This window comes from Rhinopithecus bieti, unplaced genomic scaffold (assembly GCF_001698545.2).
Source record: "Rhinopithecus bieti isolate Rb0 unplaced genomic scaffold, ASM169854v2 scaffold_13271, whole genome shotgun sequence".
NCBI classification, from domain to species: domain Eukaryota; kingdom Metazoa; phylum Chordata; class Mammalia; order Primates; family Cercopithecidae; genus Rhinopithecus; species Rhinopithecus bieti.
The window spans coordinates 571,273-584,046 of NW_016807521.1; the positions used below are offsets into that span (position 1 = coordinate 571,273).

The window sequence follows — 12,774 nt, forward strand, 5'->3', positions numbered from 1 at the left end:
TTTTTTTTTTTTTTTTTTTTTTTTGTATTTTTAGTAGAGACGGGGTTTCACTATGTTGGCCTGGCTGGTCTCAAACTCCTAACCTCGTGATCCATCCACCTCGGCTTCCTAAAGTGCTAGGATAACAGACATGAGCCACTGCACCTGGCCTTTTTTTTTTTTTTTTTAATAGAGATAGGGTCTCACTATGTTGCCCAGGCTGGTCTCAAACTCTTGGAATTCAAGCGATCTTCCAACCTCCACTTCCCAAAGTGCTGGGATTACAGTCATGAGCCACCTTTAATTTCTTTGTATCTTACTGGCAACAAAGAGGAAAGGAAAAAATCTTGTTGCTCTGTAACTGACTTTAACTTCAATTCTTAAATTTTCTGTTACAATTGTAGCAGAGGTTGGCAGTCAGATGAATAATAATAGCTAACATTGTGTTACTATCTAATCAACAGTATTCTGAGCACTTCTACACATTAATCCACTTAATCCTGGCAACATCCCTATGAAGTTGATATTGTATTATCCTATTTTACAAATGAGGAACCCGATGCACAGAGAGATTGAGTATCTTGTCCAAAATCACAGAGCTAGCAAATGGAAGAGGATACAAACCCAGGTGTTCTAGAGCCAGAGTCATTTCTGTGCTGTACTAACTCTAAAGCTAGGGATAAAGTGTTTTACTAAATAGGGATCCATGGCCAAGTGGAAACTAGGAAGCATTAAGGGGTGAAATAATCTTTATTATATTTTATTTTATTTTTATTTATTTATTAGTATTATTATTTTTGAGATAGAGTTTCGCTCTTGTCACCCAGGCTGCACTGCGGTGGCTTGATCTCGGCTCACTGCAACCTCCGCCTCCTGGGTTCAATCGATTTTCGTGCCTCAGCCTCCTGAGTAGCTGGGGCTACAGGCCTGTGCCACCATGCCTGGCTAATTTTGTATTTTTAGTAGAGAGGGGGTTTCATCATGTTAGCCAGGCTGGTCCCAAATTCCTGACCTTAAGTGATCCACCTGCCCCAGCTTCCCAAAGTGCTGGAATTACAGGCGTGAGCCACCATGCCCAGCATTTATTTATTTTTTTTGAAACAGCGTCTCGTTCTGTTGCCCAGGCTGGAATGCAGTGGCATGATCTCGGCTCACTGCAACCTCTGCCTCCCGGGTTCAAGTGATTCTACTGCCTCAGCCTCCCCAGTAGCTAAAACTACAGGTATACACCACCATGCCCAGCTAACTTTTGTATTTTTAGTGGAGATGGGGTTTTGCTGTGTTGGCCAGGCTGGTCTCGAACTTGTGACCTCAGGTGATCTTCCTGCCTCAACCTCCCAAAGTGCTGGGATTACAGGCATGAGCCACTGCACCCGGCCTGAAATAATCTTTAAACATCTCTTAATGCACAATTGTCTATTTCTGGATTTTCTGTACCATTCTGTTGATCTATTATCTTTTGGCCAGTACTACAGCATCTTGATAATGGTAGCTTTATATTTATTTATTTATTTTTATTTTATTTATTTATTTATTTTGAGACGGAGTCTCGCTCTGTCTTCCAGGCTGGAGTGCAGTGGCCGGATCTCAGCTCACTGCAAGCTCCGCCTGCCGGATTCACGCCATTCTCCTGCCTCAGCCTCCCAAGTAGCTGGGACTACAGGCGCCCGCTACCTCGCCCGGCTAGTTTTTTGTATTTTTTAGTAGAAACGGGGTTTCACCGTGTTAGCCAGAATGGTCTTGATCTTGTGACCTTGTGATCGGCCTGTCTCGGCCTCCCAAAGTGCTGGGATTACAGCCTTGAGCCACCGCACCCGGCCGGTAGCTTTATATTTAAAATCAGGTTGTGTGAATCTTCCAACTTTATTTTTCAAAGTTGTTTTGGCTCTTCTAGGTTTTTGGTTTTTTTTTTTTTAGACGAGTCTTGCTCTGTCACCCAGGCTGGAGCGCAGTGGTGTATCTCAGCTCACTGCAAGCTCCGCCTCCCAGGTTCACGCCATTCTCCTGCCTCAGCCTCCCAAGTAGCTGGGACTACAGGTGCCCACCACCACACCCGGCTAATTTTTTGTATTTTTAGTAAAGACGGGGTTTCACTGTGTTAGCCAGGATGGTCTCGATCTGACCTCATGATCCACCTGCCTCAGCCTCCCAAAGTGTTGGGATTACAGGCGTGAGCCACCGCACCCGGCCAGTATTTTATATTTTTATACTATTTAATTTGTTTTTTACACTATTTTAAATGTTATTTTTAAATTCAGTTTCTAACTGGTTAATACTAATATATGGAAATAAGATTGATTTTGTATGTTAGCTTTGTATTATGCAATCTTCCTAAACTCATTTATTAGTTCTAGTAGTTTTTTGTTTGTTTGTTTGTTTTGAGACGGAGTCTCACTCTGTCGCCTGGGCTGGAGTGTAGTGGCAGGATCTCGGCTCACTGCAAGCTCTGCCTCCTGGGTTCACGCCATTCTCCCATCTCAGTCTCCCGAGTAGCTGGAACTACAGGTGCCCGTCACCACACCCGGCTAATTTTGTTTTGTATTTTTAGTAGAGATGGGGTTTCACCGTGTTAGCCAGGATGGTCTTGATCTCCTGACCTCGTGATCCGCCTGCCTCGGCCTCCCAAAGTGCTGGGATTAGGGTCATGAGCCACCGCGCCTGGCCCTAGTAGCTTTTTTTTTAATGGATTCCATCAGATTTTCCGTATAGGCAATCATGCCATTCGTGAATAAGGACAGTTTTACTACTTTCCTATCTGAATGCCTATTTGTTTTTTATTTATTTATTTATTTTTTGACAGAGTTTCGCTCTTTTGCCCAGGCTGGAGTGAAGTGGCATGACCTCAGCTCACTGCAACCTCTGCCTCCTGGTTTGAAGCAATTCTCCTGCCTCAGGCTCCCTAGCAGCTGGGATTACAGTAGCATGCCATGACGCCCAGCTAATTTTTTTTTTTTCCCCTGAGATGGAGTCTTACTCTGTCGTCCAGGTTGGAGTGCAGTGGCGTGATCTCAGCTCACTGCAGCCACGCCTTCTGGGTTCAAGTGATGCTCCTGCCTCAGCCTCCTGAGTAGCTGGGATTACAGGCACCCGGCACCACGCCCGGCAATGTTTTTTTGTTTGTTTGTTTTTAGATGGAGTCTTGCTCTGTTGCTCAGGCTGGAGTGTTGTGGCACGATCTTGGCTCACTGCAACCTTCACCTCCCAGGTTCAAGTGATCCTCCTGCCTCAGCCCCGCTAGTAGCTGGGATTACAGGCACATGCCACCATGCCCAGCTAATTTTTATATTTTTAGTAGAGACAGGGATTCGCCATGTTGGCCAGGCTGTTCTTGAACTCCTGACCTCAGGTGATCCACTCACCTCAGCCTCCCAAAGTGCTGGGATTACCAGCGTGAGCCACCACACCTGGCCTTTGTTTTGTGTATTCAGTAGAGACAGTGTTTCACCATGTTGGCCAGGCAGGTCTTGAATCCTGACCTAAGGTGATCCACCCACCTCGGCCTCCCAGAGTGCTAGGATTGCAGTCGTAAGCCACCGCGCCTGGCCCTACACCCAGCTAATTTTTTTTTTTTTTCTGTATTTTTAGTAGACACAGGGTTTCACCATGTTGGTCAGGCTGGTCTTGAACCCCTGACCTCAGGTGATCCACCTGCCTCGGCCTCCCAAAATGCTAGGATTACAGGCGTGAGCCGCCACGCCCAGGCTGTTTTTCTTGACTTACTGAACTGGCTAGAACCTTTAATACAGTGTTAAACAGGAGTAGTGGCAGAGAGAACTTCTTGCCTTCTTTCAGTGAGCGTGATGTTTGCTGTAAGTTACTGGTAGATTCCCTTTTTCAAGTTGAGGGATTTCCCTTCCCTAGTTTTCTGAGATTTTAAAATCAGCGATGAATGTTGGATTTTCTCAAATGCTTTTTTTCTGTATCTTTTGAGATGATCATATGGTTTTTTCTTTTTTAGTTGTTAATATGGCAAATTACGGAATTCTTCCTTGGTGGAATTCTTTAAAATGGAGAATATTTTGATTATTGAATGTTAAGCGAATCCTGTATTTTTTCAAAAGAAACACCTCAGTCATGATGTAGTAGTATTGTGTTTATTGTTGTGTTTGGTTTGCTAAATTTTTGTTAAGAATTTTTGCAAGCTGGACACAAATGTCAAGTGGCTCGTGCCTACAATCCCAGCACTTTGGGAGGCTGAGGCAGGCAGATCATCTGAGGTCAGGAGTTGGAGACCAGCCTGGCCAACATGGTGAAACCCCATCTCTACTAAAAATACAAAAAATTAGCTGGGCGTGGTGGTGCACGTCTGTAATCCCAGCTACTCGGGAAGCTGAGGCAGGAGAATTACTTGAACTCAGGAGGTGGAGGTTGTAGTGAGCCGAGATCTCGCCATTGCACTCCAGCCTGGGCAACAGACTGAGACTCTGTCTCAAAAAACAAACAAAAACTTGATGAAGGAAGATAAAGCTGGGAAAGGGGCCGGGTACGGTGGCTCATGCCTGTAATTCCAGTGCTTTGGGTGGCCAAGGCAGGCGGATCACAAGGTCAGGAGTTCGAGAGCAGCCTGGCCAACATGGTGAAACCCTGTCTCTAATAAAAATACAAAAAATTAGCTGGGTGTGGAGGCAGGCGCCTGTAATGTCAGCCAGTCAAAGGCTGAGGCAGGAGAATCGCTTGAACCCAGGAGGTGGAGGTTGCGGTGAGCCGAGACCACGCCATTGCACTCCAGCCTGGCGACAAGGTGAGACTCTGTCTCAAAAAAAAAAAAAAAAAAAAAAAAAAGTTGGGAAAGGAAGGAAAGATAACACATTAAAAGATAAATAATTTCCTGTTTTAAAAAGTAGTTATGGGCCAGGCACGGTGGCTCAAGCCTGTAATCCCAGCACTTTGGGAGGCCGAGATGGGTGGATCGCGAGGTCGGGAGATTGAGACCATCCTGGCTAACACAGTGAAAGTGAAACCCCGTCTCTACTAAAAAATACAAAAAAACTAGCCGGGCGAGGTGGCGGGCGCCTGTAGTCCCAGCTACTTTAGTCCCAGCTACTCGGGAGGCTGAGGCAGGAGAATGGCGTGAACCTAGGAGGCGGAGCTTGCAGTGAGTAGAGATCGCGCCACTGCACTCCAGCCCGGGCGACAGAGTGAGACTCCGTCTCAAAAAAAAAAAAAAAAAGAAAATGAAAGAGAATGAAAAGAAAGTTTCTGCCAGTCGCTGTGGCTCACGCCTGTAATCCCAGCACTTTGGGAGGCCAAGGCCAGTGGATTGCTTTAGTCCATGAGTTTGAGACCAACATGGGCAACATGACAAAACCCCATCTCTACAAAAAACAGAAAAATCAACTGGGCATGGTGGTGCCTGCCTATAGTCCTAGCTACTTGGGAGGCTGAGATGGGAGGATAGCTTGAGTTCAGGAGGCAGAAGTTGCAATGGGCCAAGATTGTGCCACTTCTCTCCAGCCTGGGCGATACAGCCAGACCTTGTCTAAAAAAAGAAAAGAAAATTTCATGGACGCGAGCCATGCAGCCTCTTGCTGGTTATGAAATACACACTAGAACTAGTGTAAGTCTAGTGGCTTCATATTTTAAACTATTAGCAACTGCCTCACTTCTCACTTTTTTCGTATTTCTCATCTTCCTCTCTCCCAAGGTATTATAGAGGGAAACGTTTCCAAAAACCATGCCAGTTTCCTTCCTTTGGTGTTCTATACTTGGAATCCTTAGTCTTCTGTGGTCAATAGAGTCATGTGCAAAAACTTGACTAGTTTAAGGGGAATTATTAGGAAATAAATGGTTTTGTTGTCTTTTGGTCATTAGCTTGGCCCCATGTTTAAGCATTCAGTAACAACTGTGAAGAGCCTGCTACAAATCAAGTGGTTGTTAGGCTGGGCAGTGTCTGAGGAAGCAGCCCTGCACTAAGACCTGAAAAGTAAAGAAGCAAGTCATGGGGAGTTGGGGAAGAGCATTCCAGACAGGCTTAATGTGTTGAACCATCTTTTCCAAACTCTTCCTCTGTTATCCTCTCTTCAGTCACTATGTCCCCTTTCTATCCCAGACCATAATTCCACCATTTATCTTAAGACTGAGCCCAGGGCCTATACTATTATACAGGTTGTTTACTGCACACATCTAGGGGCACTATTTACCTTTGTTATCTTTGTAGGTTTGAATATTTCTTATGAGTTTTCCAGCAGATGGCAGTAACATGCATGAGGACAGAGTTGACTTTTTCTAATTTGCACAAAGGTTTTTTTTTGAGACACAGTCTCACTCTTTCACCCAGGCTGGAATGCAGTGGTGCGATCTCAACTCACTGCAACCTCTGCCTTCCAGGTTCAAGCGATTGTCCTGCCTCAACCTTCTGAGTAGCTGGGAGTACAGGCACGCGCCACGACGCCTGGCTAATTTTTGTATTTTTAGTAGAGATGGGCTTTCGCCACGTTGGCCAGGCTAGTTTCGAACTCCTAACTGCAAATGATCCACCCACCTTGGCCTCCCAAAGTGCTGGGTTTACAGGCATGACCCACCGCACCCGGCCTAAAGGTAGACACTTCTGATTTGCATCTAGGCATGTGTCGTCTTTATCCCTTTTCCTTCTCTGATACATCCTTTTCTCTCTGGGTCCCAGCCTTATTCTCTAAGCTTTCTCTTCCTGTCTTTCAAATATTTTGAATGTGTAGAAGAATTACAATTGTGCTACAAGGAAATCCTGTATAATTTTCACTCTAGTTCACCAATTGTTAACATTTGGCCACATGTGCGTTATCACCCCCTCCCTCTCAGCATAGATAGATGTTTTTTTCCTGAACCATTTGAGAGCTGATTGCAAACGTTCTGCCTCTTTACCCCTGCTTTGGAGTATGTTTCCTTTGAACAAAACATCTTTGTTTTACATAATCAACGGAAGTTATTAAGGAAATTTAACAGTAATTAGGAAATTAAACATTGATAACAGTACTTTTATCAATTACATAGTCCACATTTAAATTTTGTCAGTTGTACCAATGATGTCTTTATAGCTGTGTTTACCCCTTTTCCAGAGTCCAGTCTAGGATCACACTTTGTGCCTCATCCCATCTCGTTACTCTCCTTTAATCTGAGAATTAAGATTAAAAGAAGTTCCTCAGTCTTTCTCTGTCTTTCACACCATTGACATTTTTGAAGACTACGTGCCAGTTTTGTAGAATATTTCTCAATCTGGGTTTGTCTGGTGTTTTCTCATTAGATGCAGATTACGTATTTTGGGCGGGAATACCATAGAAGTGATGTTGTGTCTTTCTCAGTGCATGTACTATGTCCGGAGGCATATGGTATCGGTTTGTTCTACTACTGATGACGTTGGCCCTCTAAGCCTTCTATGTTGAAACTGTTCCTGTAGTTATATGAACTCTAACATGTATATACTTGAACTCTGACTATAGGAATTCTCCTGCTTATAGGAATTCACTTTTAAGTAGGCAGCATTCTATTAAGTTCTTCTGTTCAATCTCTTAGTTCAATCAAGTGAGCTTGAGTTGCCTCCCAATTCTTTCTCTCCTTTGCAGCATCACTATCTGGGCCTCTCATGTTCCGTCAGGAGTCATAATACCTTCTCTTTCTCCTAGTACGTTGCATCCCTTAGCCAGACTCTTTGAACCAGTGATTACTTCTTATATACAATCAGCATATTTTTAGTGTTTTATTGGTTTCAAGTTAAGGTTCTTTGGCTCTAGGAAGGTTAGTCTTCAAAGAAACGGTTTCAGAAGAGAGCTATGTCGCTGAATGTGGGGAAGAAATAGGTACCCTCAAGACAACTTGAATCACACCCAGGTTCATTTTATCCCAAATCAGTCTTTTCAGCTAACCTTATTTGGATTATGGTTAAAGTATTTACTGCTTGTCATTTACAGTGTCTTAGCCTTCTTTATTCCTTAAACTCTAGGAAATAGATTTCATTTTCTTCATTTTTCAGATGAGGAAATGGAGGCTTGGAAAGGTTAAAATAATATAGTGAGAAATTACCAGGACTCAAACTCATGTCACTCCAACTCCAAAGCCCTTGCTCTTTTTTGAGAGCAGATAGTGGCTGGGAGGAAAGTCCTCTAGCTATTCATGGTGAAATTAGCCTTCATAGACCGATAATGCAAAAGGTAATGGCGGCCACATGCAGAGGCTCATGCCTATAATCCCAACACTTTGGGATGCCGAGACGGGCAGATCACTAGAAGTCGGGAGTTCGAGACCAGCCTGGCCAATATGGTGAAACCCTGACTGTCTCAAAAAAAAAAAAAATAAAAGTAATGTCACTGCTAGATTGGAGGTGATTGCTAGCAGCTGCCACTCAGAGATTTACAGGTGTCTTTAAACCAGGACCATCCTGGGCAACTGGATCTTACAGTTGGGGACTTCCAAACTGGGAAAATCAAAATACTTCTACTTAAACTTATTTCCTGACATAATTATTAATAGTGCCCCACTCACTTTTTTTTTTTTTTTTTTTGAGAGAGTCTCATTCTGTCACCCAGGCTGGAGTACAGTGGCATGATGTTGGCTCACTGCAACCTCCACCTCCCAGGTTCAAGTAATTTCTCGTGCCTCAGCCTCCCAAGTAGCTGAGATTACAAGCATGCACCACTACGCCCAGGTATTTTTTTGTATTTTTAGTCTCACCATGTTGGCCAGTCTGGTCTTGAACTCCTGGCCTCAAGTGATCTGCTTGCCTCGGCCTCCCAAAGTGCTGGGATTACAGGTGTGAACCACTGCACCCTGCCAGCCCCACTCACGTTTTTTCTTTTTTTTTTTTTTTTTGAAACAGAGTTTTACTGTGTCACCTAGGCTGGAATGCAATGGCGTGATGTCGGCGTACTGCAGCCTCCGCTTCCTGGGTTCAAGCGATTCTCCCACCTCAGCCTCCCAAGTAGCTGGGACTACAGGCACGCGCCACCACGCTCAGCTAATTTTTATATTTTTAGTAGAGACTGGCTTTTCGCCACGTTGGCCAGGTTGGTCTTGAACTCCTGACCTCAGGTGATCTGCCCGCCTTGGCCTCCCAAAGTGCTAGAATTACAGGCCTGAGCCACCATGCCTGGCCCCCACTCACTTTTTTTTAAGAGTACTGCAGCTTGGCCAGGCATGGTGGCTCATGCCTATAATCACAGCACTGTGGGAGGCCACAGCAGGAGGATTGCTTGAAGCCAGGAGTTCGAGACTAGCCTGGGCAACATATTGAGACCCTGTCTCTACAAAAAAGATAAAATATACCTGGACATGGTGGCATATACCTGTAGTCCTAGCTGCTCAGAGGCTGAGGTAGGAGATTTGCTTGAACCCAAGAGTTAAAGGCTGCACTGAGAAATGATAGTGTCACTGCTCTCCAGTCTGGGTGACAGAGTGAGACGCTGTCTCAAAAAAAGGAGGAGGGCATATTGTGGGTTAGATAATTATATGGTCCCCTATACGTAATCCTTCTTGAATTCTTTTCAGATTAACATCGAGATTGGTGTTTCTTTGTAACTAGCACTAATAGTGCTTGGTCTATTTTTATTTACCACTTTCTTTGCCCCGCCCCAATTTATACACTGGGGCAAAATTAGCTTTGGTTTTATAGTCTGTTCGCCCAACTAATTTATAGGTCTGGTTTGCATAATTTAGTTAACAGCAAGATTTTGCCACACCTGCTTTATCATCCTTTCTGCCAAAATATTTAAGGTAAATGGTACTTTACCCCAGTGTATTTCCATAGCTGAAATAAGCTCTTAAATTTTTATAATCCTATCCTGAAACCTAATCAGTGTAGCAGAAGAACCTTTTGCCTTGTGAGTTATCACCCCTGACATAATTTGATTTTCATTTATAAGGTTCTCTTAGAACCAAGTACAGTAGCACACACCTGTAGCTCCAGCTACTCAGGAGGTGAAGGCAGGAGGATCACTTGAGCCCAGAGTTCCAGGCCAGCCCAAAAACAAAGCCAGATATCTTAAAGTGGGGCATACCTGTATTTGTGTGCTAATGTGAGGCTGCACAGGTATGCAAGACATAGTAGCTGTGGGCATTTCCTATAATTTATATTCCCTTTTCTTTTGTCAGTGCACGATCTGATTTTCTGGAGAGATGTGAAGAAGACTGGGTTTGTCTTTGGCACCACGCTGATCATGCTGCTTTCCCTGGCAGCTTTCAGTGTCATCAGTGTGGTTTCTTACCTCATCCTGGCTCTTCTCTCTGTCACCATCAGCTTCAGGATCTACAAGTCCGTCATCCAAGCTGTACAGAAGTCAGAAGAAGGCCATCCATTCAAGTGAGTTGAAGCCTTAAAAGCGACATTCTGCATTTTAGTGGAAGGGTTCACTGAAGCTGATAGGTCTAAAACTCAGACCTGACTAAAAAGCAAGAATTATGGGTCCTGATGCAGCTGGTGGGTGGCATGAAGCATCCCCAAGAGACCTTGAAATCACCTTAAGAAGTGGCCAAGTTAGGAGCCAAGAACTTTTTGACAAATTAGAGGCTCATACTTGAAGTTCAAAGAGGGAGTCCTTGAAGGGAGTCCTTCAAAGAAGACTCTGAATTCTTTTTTTTTTTTGAGACGGATATTGCTTTTGTTGCCCAGACTGGAGTACAATGGCGCGATATCAGCTTACTACAACCTCTGCCTCCCAGGTTCAAGCAATTCTCCTGCCTCAGCCTCCTGAGTAGCTGGGATTACAGGCATGTGCCACTATGCCCAGTTAATTTTGTATTTTTAGTAGAGATGGGGTTTCTCCATGTTGGTCAGGCTGGTTTTGAACTTCTGACCTCGAACTTCCGCCTGCCTCGGCCTCCCAAAGTGCTGTTTTTTTGTGTTTTTGTTTTGTTTTGTTTTTGAGACAGTCTCCCTTTGTTACCCAGGCTGGAGTGCAGTGGTGCGATCTCGGATCACGGCAAGCTCCGCCGTCCTGGTTCAAGCAATTCTCCTGCCTCGGCCTCCTGAGCTGGGATTACAGGCACACGTCACCAAGCCTGGCTAATTTTTGTAGTTTTAGTAGAGACAGGGTTTCACCATGTTGGTCAGGCTGGTCTCGAACTTCTGACCTCGTGATCTGCCCGCCTCGGCCTCCCAAAGTGCTGGGATTACAGGCGTGAGCCACTGCGCCTGGCAACTCTAAATTCTTGAGCAGGGCAGGGAAAGCAGAGCACCTAGAGCAGTGCTCAGTTAGATGGGGTTCTGAGTGCATGTTTAAACCCCCACATGGGTAAGACTTGAAATGACTTTCAAATCTTATTGAGTGTGTGCTGTTGGTAATATCAGAACTCAGTGTTTTTATTCTTGGTTTATTACTGATTTCCTCCTTATCTCTTACTAGTTTTCTTAACACTAGAGTCTTAATGAAGTCAGTAGATCTTCTGACTACATTTCTAGTATACAATTTCTAGCTTTTCGGATTGTGCTGTAACTTTAACAAATGTTTTCTTCACACTTTCCTCTTGAAAATCTTAACACCATAAACAATGTTGACTTTAACATGAGCAAATGACAGTTTTTTGAAAGCTCTTTTTTCATAGAGAAGGAGACCCTGCTGTGATCTCTCAGGACTACAACAGAATAGGTTTCTGGCCGCACCTATGCTCATTGTATTTTCTCTTGGTGAAAATAGAAGGAATAGCTTACAACTATATGTGGCATTAAAACATTTATTGCAGTTCAGCCACGGTGACTTACACCTGTAATCCCAGCACTTTGGGAGGCGGAGGCAGGCAGATTACTTGAGGTCAGGAGTTCAAGACCAGCCTGGCCAACGTGGTGAAACCTCGTCTCTACTGAAAATACAAAAATGAGCCAGACATGGTTGCAGGCGCTTGTAATCCCATCTACTCAGGAGGCTGAGACAGGAGAATCGCTTGAACCCAGAGGCAGAGGTTGCAGTGAACGGAGATCCCGCCATTGCACTCTAGCCTAGGTGACAGAGTGAGACTCTGTCAAAAGTATAATAATAATTGCAAGTTATGTTTTTTGTTTTTTTCTTTTTATTTTACTTTATTTTATTGTGTTTTATTTATTTATTTATTTTGAGACAGTATCTTGCTGTGTTGCCTGGGCTGGTCACCAGCTCCTGGGCTCAAGCAATCCTTACATTTCAGCCTCCCAAAGTGCTGGGATTACAGGCATGAACCACTGCACTGGCATGTTTTTTCTTTTTTCTTTTTTTTTCCCCCGAGACAGAGTTTCATTCTTGTTGCCCAGCCTGGAGTGCAATGGCACGATCTTGGCTCACTACTACCTCCAACTCATGGTTCAGCCTCAGCCTTCTGCCTCAACCTCCCTAGTAGCTGGGATTACAGGTGCCTGCCACCACACTTGGCTAATTTTTGCATATTTAGTAGAGACAGGGTTTCACCATGTTGGTCAGGCTGGTCTCAAACCCCCTGACCTCAAGTGATCCGCCCACCTCGGCCTCCCAAAGTGCTGGGATTACAGGCGTGAGCCACAGCACCTGGCCATGTTTTTTCTTTTTATTTTCTTTTTTTTTTTGAGACGGAGTCTTGCTCCGTCGCCCAGCCTGGAGTGCAATGGCCGGATCTCAGCTCACTGCAAGCTCCGCCTCCCAGGTTCATGCCATTCTCCTGCCTCAGCCTCCTGAGTAGCTGGGACTACAGGCACCAGCCACCTCGCCCAGCTAGTTTTTTGTATTTTTTAGTAGAGACGAGGTTTCACCATATTAGCCAGGATGGTCTCGATCTCCCGACCTCGCTATCCGCCCGTCTCATCCTCCCAAAGTGCTGGGATTACAGGCTTGAGCCACCGTACCCAGCCGTTTTTTCTTTCTTTCTTTTTTTTTTTTTTTTTTTTTT

The 12,774-nt window shown here is 44.6% G+C and overlaps 1 protein-coding gene across 4 annotated transcripts in view; it reads left to right on the forward strand.

The window, feature by feature from the left end:
* RTN3 (reticulon 3) overlaps positions 1-12,774 on the forward strand; it is a 72,900-nt gene that overhangs the window by 48,838 nt on the left and 11,288 nt on the right. For all 4 annotated transcript variants that reach the window (XM_017882651.1, XM_017882648.1, XM_017882650.1 and 1 more), the window contains one exon: positions 10,039-10,246. In XM_017882651.1, the coding sequence (XP_017738140.1) occupies positions 10,039-10,246 (208 nt within the window). The remainder of the gene's footprint in view (positions 1-10,038; positions 10,247-12,774) is intronic.